This window comes from Cynoglossus semilaevis, chromosome 9 (assembly GCF_000523025.1).
Source record: "Cynoglossus semilaevis isolate Cse_v1.0 chromosome 9, Cse_v1.0, whole genome shotgun sequence".
Classification (NCBI taxonomy): Eukaryota; Metazoa; Chordata; class Actinopteri; order Pleuronectiformes; family Cynoglossidae; genus Cynoglossus; species Cynoglossus semilaevis.
The window spans coordinates 13,412,076-13,435,565 of NC_024315.1; the positions used below are offsets into that span (position 1 = coordinate 13,412,076).

At 38.6% G+C, this 23,490-nt stretch overlaps 2 protein-coding genes across 2 annotated transcripts in view; both read left to right on the forward strand.

Moving 5' to 3' along the window:
- The window catches only part of LOC103383975 (protein kinase C alpha type), a 58,776-nt gene extending 37,512 nt beyond the window's left edge, over positions 1-21,264 (forward strand). The window contains exons 4-17 of the mRNA XM_008317323.3: positions 434-545; positions 1,862-1,990; positions 7,487-7,643; positions 7,799-7,933; positions 8,395-8,488; positions 11,000-11,140; positions 11,236-11,409; positions 12,193-12,284; positions 12,378-12,440; positions 12,530-12,668; positions 14,833-14,913; positions 15,346-15,453; positions 16,375-16,515; positions 18,031-21,264. Coding sequence (XP_008315545.1) covers positions 434-545; positions 1,862-1,990; positions 7,487-7,643; positions 7,799-7,933; positions 8,395-8,488; positions 11,000-11,140; positions 11,236-11,409; positions 12,193-12,284; positions 12,378-12,440; positions 12,530-12,668; positions 14,833-14,913; positions 15,346-15,453; positions 16,375-16,515; positions 18,031-18,195 — 1,731 coding nt within the window. The 3' untranslated portion in view covers positions 18,196-21,264. The remainder of the gene's footprint in view (positions 1-433; positions 546-1,861; positions 1,991-7,486; positions 7,644-7,798; positions 7,934-8,394; positions 8,489-10,999; positions 11,141-11,235; positions 11,410-12,192; positions 12,285-12,377; positions 12,441-12,529; positions 12,669-14,832; positions 14,914-15,345; positions 15,454-16,374; positions 16,516-18,030) is intronic.
- Positions 21,265-22,151: 887 nt separating this feature from the next.
- Positions 22,152-23,490, forward strand: part of LOC103383973 (voltage-dependent calcium channel gamma-5 subunit) — a 7,153-nt gene continuing 5,814 nt past the window's right edge. The window contains exon 1 of the mRNA XM_008317322.3: positions 22,152-22,228. The gene's annotated coding sequence lies outside the window, so the exon portion shown is untranslated. The remainder of the gene's footprint in view (positions 22,229-23,490) is intronic.

The following is a 23,490-nucleotide window of genomic DNA, read 5'->3' on the forward strand; positions in this document are numbered from 1 at the left end:
AGAACCCACTCTTCCTATGGAGCCACAGCTGCACTGTAAATGAATACAGTTGATGTATAAGAGGAAAATAGTCTATTCGGCGTCATGTACATCACACTGTTGTGATGTGTAAATGTCACAACAAAATCTTACAATAAAATAAACACTAAAGTTCTTGGCCAAAGGGTTAGTCCTTCATAGAATGAAGTTCTCTGAGCAGCCTTTAAGTTCTTGAAGGCAACAGGAGAAACAGGAGAAAAAAAGGAGTCGTTAAGTTCTTGAAGGCAACAGGAGAAACTGAGTCATGTGTGACCAGGATTTGACTTTCAAATATTATGTGAAGAAACAACGTCGACATCCTGTTTGTTCTTTAAGTATCATTCAAATTAAAAATATAATTTGTTTCTGCATTTGTATTTATTTTTAATGATTCCTTTTTTATTGAATCCTGCAGGATCCAAGAACAAAACACAAGTTCAAGATCCACACCTATGGAAGCCCCACCTTCTGTGACCACTGTGGCTCACTGCTTTATGGAATGCTTCACCAGGGCATGAAATGTGACTGTGAGTATCATATAGTGGCCAATACCATCTCTGCTTTAATGGTACAATAATGGCACAATATGGCTTTTAGTCATTTTAATAATAATAGTCTGGATGGTTGTTTATTTTATCATATTTTTTAAATCTTTTTTTCATCAGTAGGATTTAGGATTCCAATTCAGTGAAGCCAAAGGCCTGAAAGGTGAAAAACACTCAGCAGTGACTTTAGCTTCAGGCTTTTACAGATAGAGATTATTCTTGACTCCTTGAATAATCACAGTAATATATAATAATATGTATAGCAGACCATAACCTGCTGTACTCTGCTGGGAAAAAATGTTTTTTTAGTAAAACCAATACTGTTTTGATTGGGTTTTAATAAATAATAATATGCAGTGAACTAGAAATCATTATTATCCAGGTGTCAGAACACAGTGTAGGTGAGCTCGGTCTATACCACGGTGAGGGAACGAAGCAGGAACATGATCGTCTTTTGGGGTTTTTTTCCCACACAGTGCCAAGTGGTTAGCTCTGAGTTTCTCCTGGGAGATCATATTAGTGACTGTTCACCCAGGGACTGTATCGTTCAGTCTCTGGATGAACTCTGCTGTTCCAGGGAGTTTGTACTTCTTACTGAAGTCTCTTTATCGGATGACTGACCTGTAACTGGATGTTTTGGAGGCAGGAGTAGGCGTAAAAAAGAATGTTTAAAAATGGACAGTGTGAGCAGCACAACGCACACTTGGAAGTCCAGCATCAGACGTAGCTTGTAACAAGTTGTTAAGGTGTTGGCTGCTCTTTAGAAAAACTAAAAAAAAAAAAACATTTAGCTAAGATTTAGCTAAATGATAGCAAAATATACCTTTACCGTAGGCCACAGGACATTCCTAATAACTGCTACGAGCTCTACATACAAATTATGAAGAGTAGCAATTATTTTGACAGACCAACAGCAGTAATTATGACTTGCTTATTCAGCAGAATATATGACATAACTGTGCCAGTAGTCAGCGTCATACCCCGGTGTCACCTCTTATTTAGGTTTCAACCAGCCTTGTGTCAACATGGGTGACCGTCAACTTTTAACGCTCATTACACAACCATATTTTGAGGAGGCAAATATTTGACTTTGTTGAAGTATGACATTGATTAGGCATTTTTTTCTACATTAAATAGTTTGTTTTTCTAAAGATATGGGGTTAAAAAATCTTAACCTGAGTAAAGAGTATTACATTAGGATTTGCCAGCAACAGTGAGTTCCATAAAAAGCCTGGTTTGTGTTCCATTGATCTAAACCCACTTGTTCTCCTGAAGTCTTTTATCTGCTCTTCCTGCAGCCTGTGAAATGAATGTCCATAAGCAGTGTGTGATGAATGTTCCCAGCCTTTGTGGAACTGATTACACTGAAAGGAGGGGACGTCTTTTCCTCAAGTGTGAGGTCAGCGCCGAAATGCTGCAGGTCACCGGTAGGTTTTCCTTCCTTTGTTTGAGCATGTGTTGAAATATTCATTGTGTTTGATGGACTCTGTGTGTGTGTGTGCGTGTGTGTGTGTGTGTGTGTGCACAAGGCTTGAATGCGTGTATGTCTGTGTATGTCAGTGTTTCTGCTGCTGTTTTTTTCATTCGGTCTGTGAGCCTGGATCAGTGTCATCACTGTTCCCTCTGGTCCCTGGCTTTTAAATGTTTCTCTTTATTCTCTGTCGTCATTAAACTGTGCCACGACTCCACTCCACTTGTTCCGTAGTCACTGAATCCTGCTGCTAACTGCTTCACTTGACTTCTGACTATCAGTATGTAGCAAAGACTTCTTCTTCTACATGGCTCTGCTGTTGAACATTTTACCTGAAGTAGCAGTTCACAGTTACAACACGTTTGGAAGAGAAGCACAGTCAAAGCTGTATTGGTGCAGTGGTGTGTGATCTGCTGTGTGGGCCCTGTGCTGTTACCTCTGTACAACAGTCACGACTGCCTCCGAGTTTTCTGATAAGGCTGGATCGCCTTTGTAAAATAAAAAAATGAAGTAAAACATAAAGCATTGTTCACCCGGACGCTGTGTGGATGCAATTAAACAAGATGCTGTTGACATTTATTCTATGTATTACTACAGGACAAAACAATAGGAGATGATGTAGTGAAAGGATTGTAACCCTTGTTTTTATCAGTTATTAAAGCACTGATAAAGAATGAGGGGAAACTACCAGCTTTTTGCTCTGCAGTATTAGAAAATATTAATACTACAGAGCAAAAAACTACGTTGTCTAAAATATCTGGGTTTTTTATATTGAACATTGGTCGCTGTCACTCATTCAGTAACTTTCAGCAAGTTTATATCATTTAGCCGTTACCTTTATTTAATTTTAACTTTAATTTTTATCAGCACAGTACCTTAGACGGCAGTCAGAGCTACAGTACACACATATTTTTTTACACGCAAAACATTTTATTGTGCATGATTTTCAGAATAAATGTCTCCTGTGCGTCAGAAAAAAATGTATTTCCCTGGAATACCACAAAACGTAACGGTTGACAACAGGCAGACGAATTGCAACCAGATCACTGAAGACATGGAAAAAACGTTCTGACCGCAGATGCAGATAAACACATAAAGAAGTCACTCACAAACACTGGGGTAAATTTGTGCAGTTTCCCGAAATATCAGTTTGGAGAATATGTCCTTTTGTCAGCTGAGGTGATGTGGGACGGGGAGGCGCTGATGGACACAAAACAACGTCTTGTTTTTGCTGGAGTTGGGGTCAAAACCAACTTACCATTCTGCACAATACTGCTCTGTGTTTCTGTGCTGCGGATGATGCCCTCATTATTTAGCAGTAGAGTGTCTGTTGAACACGCCTGTTGACGGCTGCCTGTTAACACACAGAGTCGTCACATACATAAAACATTTCTTTATCACCACTTGTGATCACCTATAAAACAGATCTTTTGATAGTACGTGTGAGGTCGTTGGAGAACTTCTGTCTAATTCCCTCCAGTCAGCTCTCTTAATTCTGTGGAACCTTTAATTAATTCCCTTCTTTTAGTCCTATCCTATTATCTCTGCTCCTGACTTCCTGGTTGATTTTCTTCTTGCCTCAGTGCAGCAGCCTCTGCTGCTTGTTATGTTAATGTTACTGTGGTTTTAATATGTAGGTGTGTGGGAAGGTCGGATGGCACTTCAGAATAAGAAACTGTTGACTGTAGATGGGGGCGGATCAGGGGAACTAAAAAAAAAGTCAAATAATTAAACGTAAGACACAAAACACAGCAGCAATCAGACAATTGATTTAACAGAGAAATACTACTAAAAGGAGGGGGTCTCGTCATCTTTTATCTGTGCTACATTGATGTATAAAATTGTTTTGTTCACGTTTTCCTTCGCTGCTTTATAAAACCTGGACCTAATTCACTGGATTCTCTTTGTTGAGTTTTGTAATACAGATATTTTTTGGTTGCTCATTAGTAATCACAATATCTTCCTGTGGTAAATTATTAATAAAATGTTGGCATACCCCCAGCTCTAAGGTTTTAATGCAAAGGACATTAAGTCGATGATTATAAAATAATGATATATTTGAATTTTCATGCATAAACTCCCAGAGAGTTTTTCTAATTATCGATTATTGCTCAGTGGTCTAAATACCCCAGACTATCTGCAGCCTTCCCATTAGTTAATTAACATTTCTATGTGGCTGAGTCATCCTGCAGAAAAGCCAACGAGTGTCTGCCAAAATATAGCTACTACTACGCTCATTTCATTTACTAAATAATCAAGAGTTTCAAAGGAGCGGTGGACAGCCCCTGCAGAAGAAGTGGTGCCAACAAGTGATCTTTGTATTTAGTAGCAATGCATTCTTTATTTTCAAATTGTCTGAAATTGTACAAGTTGAAAAAAGAGGCAGAATATGAACAGTGGATCACAATATGCTGCGCTTGTTCTATGAGTTTTAGTTGTTCTTAAAGGAATCTGGTCTCACCCTGAGCTGATCACTTTAAATATTGCAGTTTTACTCCAGTACAGTAGATAGCTCTGCTAGCCAAAGTTTAAATTTGAGTAATGGACCATTTGTGCAGCACAGAGTTGCACTGAGAGGGTGGAGAGTTAAGGTTTGAGTCTATATTTACACAGGGAGGTGAAAAGCAAACACATATGACCTGAATTTCTGAGGTAGAGTCAACTTCAGGGTAGACGACTGTCGGCTGGAGAGGAGACATTGTTTGTAAAGTCCTGTAAATTGATCCAGTCACAGTGGATTGCACAACATTACACTGTCTTTGTAAACCTACAGACAATGATACAAAATATGTTAACCTTAAACTTCAACTTTCAGAATGTATTTTCTTACTTTTATTCACTATTCAATAATTATTACCAGAGGTGCATTGATTGAAAGTGTGATTTGCCGATAATGTTTTTTGACAATTCAGATTTTTTTCAATTGATGTTCTGCAGCCCACAGGTTATTATGAATTGGCTGATCGCCAATCCTGCAGAATTAACTAAATCAGTGCTGGTTGATCAGTCGGTCAAAAAACTGGTGCATATATAATTATTACATTCGTTTAACATAAGAACAATATTAACAAACATGGTTTCAGCACTAAGTTGCAGTGGTCACACGAGGTGTGTTTAAGTAGCATCGGAAATTTGACAATCCAACGCTTACAGCTTACGTGCTGCACGGTGCAGGACAATTGATGATAAATAATAATAATAATAATAATAATAATCCATTTTGTTCCCTGAGGTTTCCTGAGTGTACCCTGGTGACTTCCATTTTAAAAAGTACTCATCTGAGGCAAATGTTCCCAAAATACCCACTGTTTTGTGTTCAGTGGTTTCTGATGTGGTTAGATTTAACAAGTTCACAAACTAAAGGAAATCTGTGATGAAACTACAAGCCAGCATTAACAAGCACCAGCAGTCAATACAGACTTTGACATCTTTGAAATCTCAAGATCAGCCATCAACTTTCATACATTATTCAGTTTCTTCCCCATAACTGAACTTGGCTTTTCCCCTAGCCTTTGGTTGTGCCGCTGTCTCTGAGGAGTTGATAAAATAGCTGCACTTTGTTGCTGTGTAGTTTCTGTTGCTAGACTCCCAGAAGTCAATTCATTTGTATTCCCAGGCCGTCCTCACTGCTGTGCTCAGTCACGTGTCATTCTTGGCTTTTTGGAACATGATTCTGCCTCCTTATAACTTATTTATTTATATAAATACACACACACTAGTCTCAAATATATTGTGAGAGACTGTACGGTGGACTGATGAATAATGTTGAGGACAACAGCTTCAACCAAACTATCAACACTTGGTAAAAGCCACTGTTAAAATGCCCAGTAATGACTACAGTTCACCAACTCTATGAAGCTAAACTTTGAGTTGACATCAGGACATATTTCCATATTAATAATTCCATTGTGTGGATTAGTCACAAATTAAAAACAACTTATCACCTTGACTAATAAAATGTGAATTGTTTGACGGTCATAATACATTTTATATTAATTTTATTCATAGTTATACAAACCACATGACAGATTTGATTTAAAACACTGTTTTCTTACCGTCTTTACTTCTGTCTAAGCAGACACACACATATTGACAAACCCTGTTCTTCCTTTGACTGCAAGTCTGTCTTCATATTTGATCATGTGTTTGTTTTTCTCTACTATAAGTTATATTTAACCTTTAGATTTTTTCCCCACCCATCATGCACAGGTGAATTCTATTCTATTCTATTCGACCTTCTTCTCTCTCCCCAACCATTTAGTGCCATATGTTTCACTGTCAGGATAGTTATACTATCAAGTTATACTGAATTAACATAACTACAGTAGTAATGCCAGGTACTCTCATACTAGTGTCTTTATGATGCCAGGGTTGTGGACAGAGTGGACCTGAGCCTGGAATGTTCCTTACTGTCATCCATTGTTGCCCTCTGTTTGTATAAACCTTTTTTATTTTTTTTATTTTTTTTTTAATGAAGGGTTCATCCTCTGTGGACCTTTACCTTTTTTCTGAAAGTATTTAGAAAGACAATTTGTTTTTAACATTGACAATGAAAGACTACGTTCATTTTTGTCCAAGACTGTTTGTTCGATTGTTTGGTTTGAGTCTTAGGGCTGTGTTGTTCAAACTAGTTTTGTCTCGGTGTCTTATTGTTCTATCTTTATATGTATTTTAAAACAGACGTTAAAAACGATTTACCTGCTTTACCATAACATAAAAACAGTTGTAGGTTGACATACTGTAGCTTTGTGATTTATTTATTCGTGTTGTGATTCGCCAGCCTTAATTTCGCAAATTAAAATGATTGCGGATTGGCCAGACCACGCGCAGCTGAAAGATGACCAATAAAGACGTGATTTAAATCTTTGTGTGATCCGGTTACGAACGGCTCACAGTCTGCTAACAGTCCGGGGTCTGTGGTTGAGGGGCCTCGAGAATTAAGTTATGGAGAAGCTTGAGACTTATCCAGCGACAGTCAAGTATTTCCATCTAGTGGCCTTTAAGGGAATCACAGTTACAGGCATTCGTTTTATTTAAGTAAACGCTTAATGTTGAACAGCGTTTTATAGTTAGGGCAGTTTGAACTACACCCACAAATGTTACTCCAAACATTAAAGAATGAAATCATGTTAATAAAATAGCAGTAGCACACATGTTCATGTCCCTGTGAATTCTTCTCTTTTCTATAGAGTCATAGCAGAATCACCAGAGTTTGACTTTCTTCTTCAATGGTCAATGATAGAAACTGAAGTGGAATTGAGAGTTGAAAAAACCCCAACAACAAACAAACAAAAACATCAAGAATATGTTTAAATTCAGCTGCACATCATTAAGTGGTGCTTAAAATGATTGTAATTTTGCTTGACAATAAGATTCACTATAAAATCAAATTTCTACATGTATAGCTTATTTGGTACTGAATGTACGTTTTTGTATTCCTTACCTACTTTAGTTGCTGAAGGCAAGAACCTGATCCCCATGGACCCCAACGGCCTGTCTGATCCATACGTCAAGCTGAAGCTCATACCAGACCCCAAAAATGAGACCAAGCAAAAGACCAAAACAATCCGCTCCAACCTCAACCCCAAGTGGAACGAGACTTTTACTTTGTGAGTTCCTTGAATGTTATCACCATCCTACATCAGTGTAAATATTGATCTTTTATGATTGTTATGGTAAATTATTTTCCAAGTTACCATAATGACAAAACACATTGCTGACAAACGACACATTTTATTGACCTATACATCTCTGTGTCATTCAGTAAGCTGAAGCCTACAGACAAGGACCGCAGACTGTTAGTGGAGGTGTGGGACTGGGACCGGACCACCAGAAATGACTTCATGGGAGCCATTTCTTTTGGCGTGTCAGAGCTGATGAAGTCCCCCGCCTGTGGCTGGTATTATTACTTTTGTTCTTCTGGTAGTATTACCAAAGGTCGCTGACATTATTTGTCACAGTATACAGTATATCATGTTACTTTCTATAGTGAAATGTCATCAAACAAACACTGTTCTGTTTTATTATTTAAAAAAAAAACATTTTTATGAATTTTTGGCAGTGAATTTTAATAACCTGCACTGGTTTATAAATCCTAATTAGTAGAATTACTACCACACTGTATCGTTAGACTCTGAAACTACTCCTATAGTACAATACAGTGCAGTATAGTACAGTACACATCAGAGCAGCCTGACACATACCAAACAGGTCAAAGAGATTTGTTCACATCTAAGACTGAGGGACATATAAACTATATTTCATTTATTCCATTGCAGGTCTCTATGTGTTTATCTGTGTTTTTTCTCCTCTCTCCCTTTTTTTCTCCCCCTCTCCCACCTCCCTGTTACACCCTCTTAGGTATAAGCTGTTGTGCCAGGAGGAAGGGGAATACTACAATGTTCCAATCTCGGAGGAGGATGATGGTAATGAGGAACTGAGGCAGAAATTTGAGGTAAGAATCTAATAACCACCACTTTGACTTTATGACACTGTGGTCTTTGTGGTGAACAGAAGACACGGATCAATGTACACTGGGAGGTTTTTGCAGATGGTTTTAATACTTATTGGTCAACTTGTTCCTTCTAAGGTTTAAGGTTACATGTAAATTATTTTTTAAATTTCACACAAACCTTTCTAGAAGATTCACCATCAAAATGATCAAAAGTTTTTAAGCTGTTAAACGGAAGCAGTTCCTCCTCTCCTCTGCTCTCCTACTCACCACTGACCACTGGGTGTCACTGTTGGTTAAAACAATGGAAAAACTTCAGACTAATACCACTGTTGTGGGACATTGTTCCTGCGGGCACCTTTTCAGTGATTGTATTGTATTAAAAAAGTATAGAATTAGCGTCAAGTTAGAGTAAAGGTAAGGCTCCAGATTAGGCATAGATATGTTATGCCATGTACAAATGGTTAGGGTTATTGTATGTGTGTGTCGGGGGGGGGGGGGGGGGGGGTCATCTTGGGTGTGTATTTGTTACCTGCCATGTACTTTGAGTTTTATATTCTTTTTGAGATGTTTCTGCCCGGTTCATAGATTTGAACTTACACTGAAGGCAGATACAACAAAGCTGCTCCTAATGAACTGAGGGAATCCCTCTTCTGTTTTCATGTGTGTATCCGATGCACTCGCCCTTCTTGTGTGTGCACTGTCATCAACGTGTGCCACATGAATCAGGGTCTTTGGCTTCCTTTTCCCTGTGGTTTCAGGACCAAAGAGTTGTGGAAGACTCTGAACAGGTGCGTCTGACAGGAAGGAAGGCAGTAAGGCAGCTGCTCGCTCGGCTCAGCCAGGCACTTGTTATTGGCTAAAGCTCACAGGTGTGCTGTGGTTGGTTGCCGTCTGCTCTGTGTGGTCTTAGGCTGCTGCTCTCCACCATAGAGACGGAGAGATGTCTTTCATGAAAACAAAAACGTCCCAGTTTTGTTCGGGAAGAAAATGTTAGAACCTAGGTTTAAGGTTCAGGATGTAATTATTAAGAAAAGAGACATTTGTCAAACTATACTACTCCCAAAACCTTGTCTTTATATTGTGAACAACTGTTTTCAGGGTTAGTCGATATTGACTTTAGTTACCATGGGTGGCAGGCGGAGATAAGGAGAGTTACCAATGACATTCTGTTCACAGGGACAGTAAGAAATATTAACATTCACTTGCATTTGTTTGAATCATATCATTTTAAACTAAACAACATTTTTGTGGCTCATTGAAGTGGTTGATGCTCATGGTGTTGGGTTACAGCATGACTCTGACTCTGACTCTGTTCTTTGGTCTTTACCCAGTGTGTCAGTGCTGTGTGTTTTGTTGTGTGGACAAACAAAGAGTGAACAGAGTTTTCTTGTCACTGTTCAATACTCAGGCTGCATCAGAATGTGTATATTTGAACATCACATACTTGTGTTTTAAAACACCTTGAAGCATCTTTCCCCTGGGACACTGAGGACAGCGACTTTGACGTGAGGAAAAACGCGATGCCCATAAAGTTGATGTGGAGAAACAAAGGCTATTACAGACAGGAGTTTACAGGCATTCAATAACAGAGCTGTATGGTAACACAGTGCAATATGAAAAACACAGTCATAGTAATAATAATAACAACACTATAAAGATGACAGATGGTTCCAGTAAGGAAATTCTCTAGCTATATCTCTAAAATCGAATTTTTATAAGTGAATATGTTCTCTTCTCTAATATATGAGTGTGGTTCATTAGTGTTAGTTTGATTCTCTCAGCTCTTTATTAAAGACGTCTCAATGCAACGTTTTCATGTCTGATACCGATACTGAAACTTGTAACATCTGCGATAGTCTCCCTGTTTGGTTTAGTTGAGCCTTTGGACTTAGATATCGGATCAAACAAAAACCTGTTTTCATTTGTTAAATCAGTGTTGGTTTAACTAGTACCAATAAATACACAAGGACAATTCTAGACAGCCTTTTTTCCTCCTCATCTTCTCAGGGTCTCAGCAAAAGACATTTGGAATCACACTTGAACTGGTGTCAGAGACGTTAGTCTGTTAATGCATGAGAAATACTTTTCTTTGGGCATTTACACAGAGTTCCTTTTTGAAGAGGAATGATTATTGGGTAATTTCCACAGTGTCTTCACCAGGGTTGAAGATGTTTGAAGCAGCCTTTATTTTATTTCTATTTTATTTGGTTGAATTACTTTAACTTATAGACATTTTCATTTGTTCCTGCTGTATCGGTTCCACTGTGGTGTTGAAGTGTAATCTCACTTCACTATTTTGTTTACTTATGTATGTGTTGAGCTGTCCCTAAATGAAAGTATTAGTACATTTGTAGAATAGTGTCCAGAAGCTACCATTTAATGATTTTTTTAATACAACAAAAACACTAAAATGGTTTTCCAGTGGTTCTGCTTCTGTATTAATTCCCTTTTCATTGGTCCATTTTCCATCTGCGGTTTCTTACACTGTCTTTTGTTTTGCTCTGAGTGCAGAAGGCAAAGCTGGGCCCGGGTAAGAAGGTAAATGACGTGACAGATGATGCCCGCTCCAAGCTACCCTCCACCAGCTTGGACCAAGTCAAACTCAGTGACTTCTCCTTTTTGGCAGTGCTGGGAAAAGGCAGTTTTGGAAAGGTGAAGAAGCAGAGCTGAAATTTGTTTTTTATGACTGAATGATGTAAATTATCCAATAATAATATATGGCCCCCTCCCTTTGTTTTTGTTCAAAGGTCATGTTGGCTGAGATGAAGGGCAGCGCAGAGCTCTACGCAATCAAGATCCTAAAGAAGGACGTGGTGATTCAGGACGATGATGTGGAGTGTACCATGGTGGAGAAGAGAGTCCTGGCCCTGCAGGGCAAGCCACCATTCCTCACACACCTCCACTCTTGTTTTCAGACTGTGGTAGGTAAAAGTCCTACTGACCTGGAACTCTCTTCCAGACTAAAATAGCTTCTTGTCTGTTTTATTGATCGGGCAGAAGTCAGGGCCTACTGAGGGGTGAGGTGAGCAAAAGGAGACATGTACTGTACGGCCAACATAATACTGAACACATACTATAAGGAAATCAGAATATTGTTTTGTGTCTCTTCAAGTACTAGTACTGATCTGAGTCGTACGAAAGCTACTGAAGTACTTGGTACCAGGTTCCAAAAACAGACTTCAGTTCACATTTGTTTTCTCTGTTTTTAAAGGTTTTCTAGACTTTAGTATAAAACAGTAGAAATGAAGGACAATTCTGATCCTATTATATTAGGTTGTCTGTTCAGTGTGGATTGTTTGACTAAAAAGCTGCTAATGGAATGTAACAACCCAGAAAACCAGCCAGACATTGGTTAGGCCACACCTCTGCTCCACCAGACTACAACTGTCTGGATTATAGAGACAGTATTCCCAGACGCTCGTTGAGTCGCCTGGCTTTTTAGGTCACCTTGTCATGGAAAGTGCAACAACAAAAAACTGAAAAAATGTGGAATAATTAATGTGTGAAATGAATTGTATTGAAAATGTAATATTTAGGATAGGTTGATTTATCTTATCTGATTTATCTTTTGTAGCTAAGATCACATTTACAACTAATTCTGATTAACCCTCAGCTACACTGTGGTTATTCCAGAGTAATTTTGTACATTCTTTTTGTTCCCCTTTTTCTTAATATTTCTCTGATATTTCTTTGTGGGACCGTAGGATCGTCTCTACTTTGTTATGGAGTACGTGAATGGAGGAGATCTTATGTATCATATTCAACAAGTGGGCAAATTCAAGGAACCCCAGGCAGTGTAAGATACACTAGTTCTATACAGGTTGTGTCTGCTAGTGAATGTTTTCACAAGTTTTTTGTCTATATTGAGGTTTCTATTCTTTTCTCACAGGTTTTATGCAGCAGAGATTGCTGTTGGCCTCTTCTTTCTACACAAAAGAGGAATCATCTACAGGTGAGTACTTGGTACTTCACACAGTCTGCTTTGGAAGTGGAAAAGTGGGCAAATCCAAAGATGCTTTAAAACTCCGTTTGCTTCCTCAGGGATTTAAAGTTGGACAATGTGATGCTGGACTCTGAGGGACACATTAAGATCGCAGACTTTGGCATGTGTAAAGAGAATATGTCAGACGGGGTGACCACTCGCACATTCTGTGGCACGCCTGACTACATAGCCCCGGAGGTGAGTCAGGCCACACCTACAGTGATGGGTTGGCATGTACTGTATCCAGAGTAGAGTGTACCATAAGACATGAGAAGAAGTACAGATACAAGTAGAAGTTCACCCCTTCTGTAAGCATACCATTCAAGTGAATGTATTTAGCTATCGAATGTATTCTTTTAAAGTAAAAGTAACAACTGACACCCACAAAAAATGGCTGTAGTTTTTCTGTGTACTGACATGCATACACCTCAGGAGGAACAGAAGCAAATATCAGTGTCAGAAATCACCCATTGGAACTCCTGTGGTCATCTTGTTCTCTTAAACCCTTTCGTGATATTTTCAGATTTTAATGCTTTGTGTATAGAAGAGTTAAATGACTAAATGTGTTGTAAATACAGCATGTGTTTGTGTGCAGCATAAAAAAGAGCCTTAAATGGCTGAACCAGAACTGTCATGTAGCATTGGCACAAATTTGAAAGTAATGTCTGTACACTCTCGCTCAAGCACACGCGCACACACACATCTGCCTACATGCTTATGTGCACACACTCACCAGTGGCTTTTTTTTAAAGCTGCAGATTTCAGTCACAAGTCCTACATTTGATCCTCACCACCCTGGCAGGACCATAAATGAATGATGGAGTTTATGGTTATTCCCTGGTACATTCACATCTACCCATCAGCCACTGTTCTTTCTGTAAAGAACAAATATAGTAAACATATTTTTCTCCTGTAGTGGATTTATCTGACTTCATACAGAGGCCTAGAGATTCCCTGGGCTGACTATAAGAAGCAGCAGAGAACCACTGTCACAACACGTTAGCCTCAGACACACAGCCGCCCAGCGGGAAGTTTAAACAAACTGTCATGTCCGTGGTCTGGGGCGCAGCGGCACCTGCAGGATCATTTTGAAGGTGTTTTGTCAAAGGTTATACAAGGATTTATACGTAGCCGACCTTATTTGTGAGGTGATCTGGTGAAAAGGCATTCTCATGAAAAGGTTAAGGGTCCTCAAAGTAATAATAAAATTGAACATGTTTTCTTCTCCGTGCATATTAGTGATGGGCTTTTTGAATTTTTGTGGGTTTTTTCTTTTTTTTACCCCCCAAAAAACATGTGCCAAATACTGTGCATATTTGATATGTGTTTTTCATAAAATATTAGTCATAACCAATGACATTACTTTATTTTTACACGATGTAACCTAAATAGTTTCATTGCTGCCATTAAGGGACAAAGTTGTCCTCCTCAAAAATCATGTTTTTTATATATTTTGATTGACTTCATCATCGTCTTGATCATAAAAGGACAAAACACTAAAATTAATCAAGTTTCTGGTGTAGTAACATTGGTACTTTGTGAGAGTAATCAATAATAAATATCAACTATATACTGTGTACTATATAGTATTGATATATCAATACCATGGAATTGATACTCTGATCACAGGTGTGTTCATAAAAACACTACTGTTGACAGATTAATGACAGGAGCTGGAAGTGTTCTTGTCCAATGGTGAGCGTGTTACTGTGGCTGTGGATGTCTGTGACCTGAACAGAGGTTGCCTTGTTGGCCATGGGCGATTCAGTGTGCCTGTGTGAGAGAGGAAGTAACAAATGTCCTTGTGTAGTATTCAGTGTGGAATGAAGATGAAGTGTGGAGGGCTTGGTGCATGGCCAACGTACTGGAAAAACTGTAGAGAATCTTTGTAGTAAACTTGAATTGATTCTTATGATTAAAAATGGAAAGTAAACAATGAAATTAAAATACTCTGTATGTAAAACAAGAAGTATTCAGTATTTACAGGTTTCATGGACCACACTGTCCTGTAGGAACTGTTGTTTGTAGCACTGACTCGACGGTCATCTTATATAATGTCTGACACGTCTTTGTTTTCTATTTTCCGCCCACACACCGTATGGTTGTTTTCTGCCAGCAGTTTTGTGCCTTGTTTTGTTTCTTTAGCCAAGCAGAGTGTTCTGTTGCAGTTTCTAAAATCTTTTCACCAAATTCACGACTGCTGTATTGTTACGTGATGCTCAACATTCACTTGAGCTTGTTTTCTTTAGTCCAATGTTCCTGCGTTTCATTCCAAACTTGTTATTGCAGTGACCCTGAAACAAATCTTTTTTTTACAGTTGAGATAAACTTTTATTTTTCTTCTAATTTTCCTCCTACGCAGATCATTGCTTATCAGCCATATGGACTCTCTGTGGACTGGTGGGCATATGGAGTACTGCTCTACGAAATGCTTGCTGGACAGGTGAGTTGTTCAGTCTCTGAAATGATCAGACCTCTGAATGTCTCTTTGTCACCAAACTCTTGACTTTCACCTGCTACTTTTATCTTAGCCAAACAACATCCTCCTATTGTCTCTTTAGCATCAGTGAAAAGTTCCATCATTCCATCATTTTTATCAGTGTGTCATAAATGGACCTGTTATGTGTGTGTAAATGTAGACATGTTGATTAATAGGGGGAAAACGTGTTCCTGTCTGAAGTTTAATTAGTCATTTAAATATCAGTAGTTTGATCTAAAGGTGGCAGTTGAAGAAACAGTTGATGTTAGTAATGCCTGTTTGGTTATTTTTGCCCCCTTATTTACTGTAGATATCATTACTTGATTTGAATTATAATCATGGTTATGTATTAAAAATAATACAAATTAAATAATGTTGTATTTTGGTCTCCCCCAGCCTCCATTTGATGGAGAGGATGAAGATGAGTTGTTCCAGTCCATAATGGAGCACAACGTGGCTTATCCCAAGTCTCTGTCTAAGGAAGCCGTGTCCATCTGCAAAGGGGTGAGTGGCCTCACAGGGTCAAAGGTCACATTTTTCTTGAAATTCTTTTTCACTCATTATGTGTTTGTTAATTTGGAATCAAAATGAAAATATGTTACACAGTTCAAGTGGGATCTTTTTGTGATATTGATGTTAATGCTCCGCTCACTTTCTGTTGTGGTGACTGTGCTAACAATGCAAGAAGTTTATTATTATATGACTTTATCTTTTAGATTAGATTAATCATTGTTACAATTGTTAACTGCATTCTTAAAACCCCAGTCAGTGTTCAGTAAAGATACATAGGTTGAATAAAAAATATCAAACTCTTAAAACTTATTATTTTACAAATGTCAAATAGATTTGCGTGCCCTAAATTAAAGTCCAGCTGTATCTGAGAGCTCATCCGCCCACTTCCTATCTCACTTCCCACGCCCTGCAACACGTCCTCCATCCTCACCCTCATCCCTTCATTTCCAGTGCCGTGCTCTTCTATAACTTTTTTCCTCTTGTAACGTGTAAACACCTTGTGACAAAAGTGTTGTTCCAGTAGACTGAAGACTGCCTCATACTATTTTTTTTACCCTGACTTTGCTCTCTTCACTCTGCACTGGTATTTGGCAGAGCCCTCCCTGACCAACCTTCTCCACTAGGGGTGTTGGGGCAGGCTGCTTCCTGATTTTCACAATGCTCGTGTTAAAAAGATCACTCTGCTGACGATGTTCCTCACACAGCTGTTGAGGAGGACTAAAAAAGAGTTTTACCATTTCATTTAACCAACTCCAATATATCCAACTCCTAATTTCATGGTTTATGACTTCTCTCCTTAACTCAATAAGAAACTAAAGAATTAACATAGCATTACTGTAAAATAATACACCAGAAACTAGCAGAAATATCAACACTGTACATTGTCCTCACTTTGTGTCATTGTGTGGACAGCTGATGACCAAGCATCCATCCAAGCGTCTGGGCTGCAGCAGTGAAGGAGAGAGGGATATCAGAGAACATGCCTTCTTCAGACGTATCGACTGGGAGCGTCTCCAAAACAGGGAGATTCAGCCGCCTTTCAAGCCCAAACTGGTGAGTTAAGCTGCACTCACCCTGTAGATTTCCATATTTTGGGACAAATAAGGCACTCAATTATTATTCATTTTATTTTTATTAAACTGGATGGGTCCAATATTGGTTAAAAAAAACAACTATAGTCCATCGGATCTGATAACTTAGCCTTAGCTTTTATACCGCTAACAAGGTATCGGATTGGCAGAAACTCTTAAGTTGTAGTATTAGTATAGTATAGTATTCTTGTTAGAAAAGGTTGGTTTTCCGATCACTCATAGTGATGAGCTGGGTGGAGAAAGATGACCTGAGCGTACGGGCAGCCATGTTGGAGCTCCCCTGTAGAGTAGCTCATGTAAAGATTGACATGACATATTTATTTGTTGTTACAACACGGCACTGAGTGTGGGAGACGATCTGTGTTTGTTGAGCCCTATATACTTCCGCAGCTATTCATGGTAATGTATAATTAAACAACCTTTCCTACGTATCAGTGTGTATCTCAACAGCACTTCCTCCTCTGAAACCATAGGCATCTATAATGCTGACCCACATTATCAACCCATCTTTACACATACATCATTTTCATGAATGTACAAAAAAAAGGCCAGCTGAAGTAGGACACTGCTGTATGCCTGCGTGTTTATGCTGTTGTTTGTATGTGTCCAATACATTTAGTATTCTTCCAGCTTTTACCTGAAGGACTTGATTCATTAATTAGGTTCTACCTTGTCTCTTGCATTGTTTATGCTGGGTATTCTGAAAATGCCAGTTTAGTACGTGTCGATGAACATGAGTGTGTAGCAAGGCTAAAAATAGCTAAGAGTAACACAGAGCAGAAATGGCAGGGCAGGGAGATTCTGTCGCAGGTTGTTTTCTTCTTTCTGTTACTGATGTACTGATGACATTCTAAAAGAAAAACGAACTCTGTGCACTCACATTGCAGGACAGTTTTCCACGGGAATGCATGTTGTTACGTTGACGAGCGTTCTTGCATGGATCTTTGTTGTATATTCAGACAAGTGTAGAAGGATAAATAAGTCCATGTCTTATTCACCATGCTAATAGAAACCATCAATATAATGCAGAAATGCAGTATAATAAGTGGTTATATAACATAGCTAAGTCATGTAGCCATAATAATGTTGTTACTAAAGCAACAAACCCACGAAGAACAGTTCATCCACAGCTGCGAAATAATGTAGATCAGGGGTCACCCACGTGGTAGCCCCAATCTACGACCCGAGGTGCCCACGGGGTATGTTCTAAAACTCAAACTAGTCAACAAGAGGGTCAAGAATTGTACCGTTACTGTGCTTTTTGAATCAGTTTCTCTCTCAATGATATTCAAATGGGTTCAGTGACGATAAGAAGAGTGTCTACTGTTGTATGTCCCAGAAATGACTATTATTACATTATTTCACATGCATATATTTGTGTATTTTGTGTTTCCCCCAGTCTACATTTGTCTGTGTGCGTACTATCTATGACACAGCATCACACGAGAACCTCTGTTTTCTGTCTGTCTTTTTACAGTGTGGCAAAGGAGCGGAGAACTTTGACAAGTTCTTCACACGTACTCAGCCCCAGCTCACACCACCAGATGAGCTGGTTATTGCCAACATCGACCAGGCTGAGTTTTCAGGGTTCTCCTTCATCAACCTACAGTTTGTTCACCCGTCCCCTGGCAACAGCATATGAGGGGAGGGTGGACACACTTCACTGCCCACTGCCAGCCACCGAAGCCAACTGCAAAACCAAACCCTGACCATAACTTGATCAATGCCAACCTACTGTATTGGTTGTATTCTTTTAGGGCCATGCATATTAATACAACATCTTTACCAGATTAGATTATATATGTTTGTGTGTGTGTATATATACTGATATATATACATACATATATATAGTTCACTTTCTTTTTATCATAGGAAATAATGCAGCGTAGTTTGTCGTCCTTTACACTAGTCTTTCCTTTAACATTGAAGGGTATTTTAAACATAACTGTAGGCACTAAGGCAGAGAATTGTGAGATTTTATTTAAAATTTTTTGTCCAAGGAGAAGGCTCTGATACACAAATACAGATTTAAACTCAAAAACCTTGTCCCCTCCAGAAGTACCCCCCTTCCTCCCCAAAAGTAATAATCTCAGATATATATTACTGTATGAATGACTGGAAAAAGTCTGACTACGCAGTGTAGATGCCACTTAGCCAAATATGAAGGACATGCTGTGCGAAATGTAGAGCAGCACTTTGTGATGAAATGTATTCTGTTTAGATTCATGTTGAGAGTTTATTTTCCAAATAATTTGCATGGTGTAATCATGTACTCCAGCACTGACTGATGCTCGCCAGTCCCTACTGCACGTGTTTGTGTGTGTAGCAGACCAAGTGAAGACGGAGCCGTCGCGTATTTAGATTCTGTAAAGTCATGTGGAGGACGGTCGTACGTGTGATCGTGTGGCGTCGGTGTCTGTTCTTCAATTCTCACTTGATTTATCTCCTGTCAGTTGACATTATTCTAGTCTCAAATGTGTCCGTTGTGAAGCGCTGGCCCTGTCTGAGCTGCAGATCGATCACTTGCCTTGTTACTAACGTACTAAACGAATCAGTTTCGTATTTAATCACTTGAAGATCCGACTTGAAAAGTTTACAGTTTGCTACCTTTTAACACTCGTCAGTGTTAACAGCTGACACCCCCCCCGCCCCCCACTGCCTGTGACAATACCTACCTGCGATCTCTGAAGGTCTTAAAAATACATTGGAAGTTGTTTTAATGCATGTCATGAACTGATTTAGTTTGAGAATGTTAACTAAAAGTATCCGTAACCGTGCACTGTTTAATTGCGGAATGCATTATGAGCACACCCACAGATGAAACAAATTTTAGTTTCTCAATGATAGTTTTGTTGTTATTGAACAGAGACTGCTCTTTCATTGCATTTCCCCATCCACTTAATTTTTTTTTCTTCTTCTTTCTGTGAAATCATATCATGGATCATTTTTCATGCAGAACTTCTTTGTAAATAATCACACAATATTATTAAAGTGTGTGAGGAGTTTTAACAGCCAAATGTGCTTTTAGAAAAACAAACAATCAAAAATTTGTACTAATTTGACATGAAATGATGACAAATATAATCCAGTACAGATTATCTTTGGATAAACTGGAGGTGATGAATCCAGATTTCGCAGGCTGTATAAAATAGTTTCCAATTCTTTTCTCTCTTTTTTTATTCTGTATTTCACTTTACACTTTTGTCCACAGATTTTCCTGCAGGTTTGTTTGTTCATTTCTTGACTTTGTCTCTGTATCTGCATGCTGTGGATGGGTGTAGGTCATGGGTGTCTGAAAAAAAAAAAAAAGAGAAAACTGCTATAAACAGTTCTGCATGCTCGGAGACAAAGATTTGCAACTAAAAAAAACATTCTGTAAAAGGTTACCAACAGTGACCTCTGTTAACGTAGAGGTCAAATATCTTCTTAATCACCAAGTTAATTCTTCTTTTGTACGTCATTAACGAAAATGTTAGCTTTGTAAGTTTGTATGAAAGTGAGTAAGGAAACATGAATGACAAAAGCTACAGAATGCAGAGACTGTAGAAAGTAGGATAAATTTTAATGACAGGTTATGACTTTAACCACCTGATGGAAGTCATCGGCTCAGTGAAAGCTCGTTGTTTGATGGTTCTTGGTTTTGCTTGGACCTGTTTGTCCAGGAAGTTCTTATGTGAGGGGAATCAGAGGCCCCGCTCGCTGGTGTCAGTTTTGTTATAATCCAAAATGTGTTTTTGTCAAATCCTTTATTATGTTAGCTCATTTATATGTGCATGTCTATTTCTCTCCCTGTTCTCCCCACAATTTATTTCTTTCAAATAATTTGGAAATATTTAAAATCCTTTAACCTTTGAATACTCTAATGGTATAGGTTTGTCTCTGTTTTTTCTTCTCTCCCTGTCTTGTACAAATACTGCATGTGCCAAACCTTTAGAAAAAAACAAAAAACAAACAAAAAAAAAAAAGAACCTGCCAGAAGTAGCGTTCGCTGTGATCTCTTCAATGTCAATTTATAACAGTTTTTCTTAGTACAAGCTGAGACCTGCCATTCACTCTGTTAGCCATTTAACAAACATGTACACAGTACTAGCACAATGCAGTGACAATACTAGAGCACACTGTCAGCATGTGATGTTTACGAAGACTTGGATGTCAGTTTGATTGCCTGTTCACCATTAATGGAACAATATTATCCTGCTTGCCGAATTTGGGCTGAAATGTATGTGGAAGTAAGTTGAACTGGTGAAGGAGTCCACGTCATTGGATCAGTGCAGTAGTAAGAAGACGTTCACAATATTCAGTGTACATACTTAGATTTTAGTCAGCGACAGTTCTGTCAGTGTCAGTGGCCCGACTTGCACTTCTATAATCGCAGACGTTGTAGATTAAATAATCCCTTTAACAGAATCTCTCTCTTAATCTTTCTTATTAGAACTGTTTTTTTTTTCAGATTCCAGTCCAGTCACAGTTTATGTAGACATCAATAAACATGGCTCCTCTCCTCAGGTGTGCCTCTTCTTACTGTACGTCTCCTTCATCCTGCAAGTCTGTTCTCCTCACGTTGACTCCATATCATTATTCGTCATGTGTTTTATATACAATGTCTGAAGTATCCTTATTATTTCACTGTTTTTACCTAATTTGACTGTGTCGGTATCTCAGCTAGACTCACATTACTCTTGAATGTAAATAAAAATAATTCTAAAAATCATCTCTGCATGCTTTGTTCATACAGACGGTCCTATTATTATTATTATTATTATTATTACAGATAAACCGATTTGTGGATTTGTGTGTCGCCTGAATTAAATTTCTTCTTGTTTTATTTTTATTTTGTCTCTCACTCTATGGTCCTCACACTTTGACGACAGGTCCTCGGTTCATTAGGTTGGCACAATGCGGCTCGTAAAAGTGAAGTCCCGAATGGAACCAAGAAATGGATTCGAAAACCGAACTGACCAGAGTGAAGTGCGCTCCCACCTGATGAGGATGCTGCAGCCAAGAATGTAGAGATGAGTGGAAACTATCTTATGGTTGAACTTCTCTGATAGAAAAAACTAACAAAACAAAAACGGCGCCGGCGTCGGAAATAAATGAATTAGTCTGACATTTTCAATATCACTTTTTTTTTTATTCTTTCACAACTTTTTGACCCAACCTTGTATTTACTGACCATTTTCATCCGTACTTTCAGCATGATGATCGTCGTGACAAAGAACGGAGCCAGCAGTTCTGGACCCCTGTCTGACACACTTAAGTACATGAATATATCTATACATACCGTGCAGGATTCACTATTATTATTGTTGCTGCCAACAGCTTGGCTCGTTTTCTGTGAGAAGATAGTGATGTCGCGCGATATATTTGTTTGTGTTCTACATTAGTGCTATTTTATGAGTATGCATGAGGAACAGAGTTGACATGTGAAACGCACCTGAACACAGATTTAAAAAGACGTCACGTGATTCCTTCAAACCGCACTCCAGAGAGAATGAGGGAGAGAGAGAGAGAGAGAGAGTGTGAGAGAGGGGGAGTTTGGTGTGGACGGTGGGAGCCGCACATCCAGCCGACATACAATGAGGGAGAGAGAACGGAGAACGGGGTGAACGGGGAAGAACAAGAACAAGAACAAGAACAGAGGGGGAACCAGGGAAGGAGCGCCTTTCTCACTGAAGGTACTGAATATAATCATCTGTGTTTGTGTTCATGTCAGTGTCCGGGCGAAGGTCCTGTCTTTGTTTTTGTTTTGTGGCTCTAGTGTTGGCTTTGAATGAAACTGACGCTGGTTTAAGTTAAAAACACACACACATACGTACCAGAGTCAGTACCAGAGCAGTACCAGAGTCAAGACGAACATTGTTTTGTTGTAGAAACAACCCGCTGCTGTTTAAATAAGTAGAAAGTGAAGAGAGACGGACAAACAGATATATATATATATATACACACACACACACACACACACATATATATATATAAAGAGACAACCACAGCGAAAGTGACTTTTATAAACACCCAGAAACCCCGCACTCCTATCCAGCCCTTGTGTCCCTGGGCAACACAATCCTTAAATTTCTAACTCAGCCACCTACAGTGGCAGTGGTTATTTTTAAAAATGTACAAACAGAGATTCACTGTTCTGGTACTGTAACCCCTGAAGAGGCAAATTTATAATGTACATTTGAAATGTTACAAATGTTAGAAGGTCAGAATAGTTAATCATTGTAATTATGTGTAAATCAAATTAAACCTTCATTTTCTGTTAAATAAAAACAACATTTAAACAGTTAATTAGGAGAATATCAAAGTGACTAAAATAATACTTTATGTCAAAGTTCGAGTCTTTAATAAAGTCTTTAAAGTGTAGCGTGAGTCTCAGACACTTAGTTTACTTCATTCATCTTATATATTAGAAAAAGTTTAAAGAGAAATCCTCATTGTTTTCAACTAAAGATACTGTATGTCAGCCCTAATCTGAATAGATTAGATTAAATTAGATTGCAAGTCTAATAAAGTGGTTGTATACAACAGGAATAAAAAGACTGTACAATAATATATACAGTATATCTATCTATCTATATATATATATTACACTCGCTGTACATGATAGCTGGAGAAAGCTGAAGTACCTGGAGAAATCCCACCCAAATACCTGTGTTCCCACCAGCGTGTCCTAGATGAAAGTGAAGTGTCTCAAACGACCCAAACCAGAGCTGCTGACTACTTCTAAATTTAGATGGACGTTATTACCTTGACAACTAATATTTTTGGAGACACACAGAATGCAGTCTTTTTAAGGTGCATTGGAATTCACAAGTTGAACATGACGAATTTACCTACAAAAACCCTTATTCTGTATATAAAAAAACAGGTGAATAATTAGAAAATGACTATAATTCTGTCCTGTAGGCCAGTGCTGTTGTCATGTGTCCAGAATGAT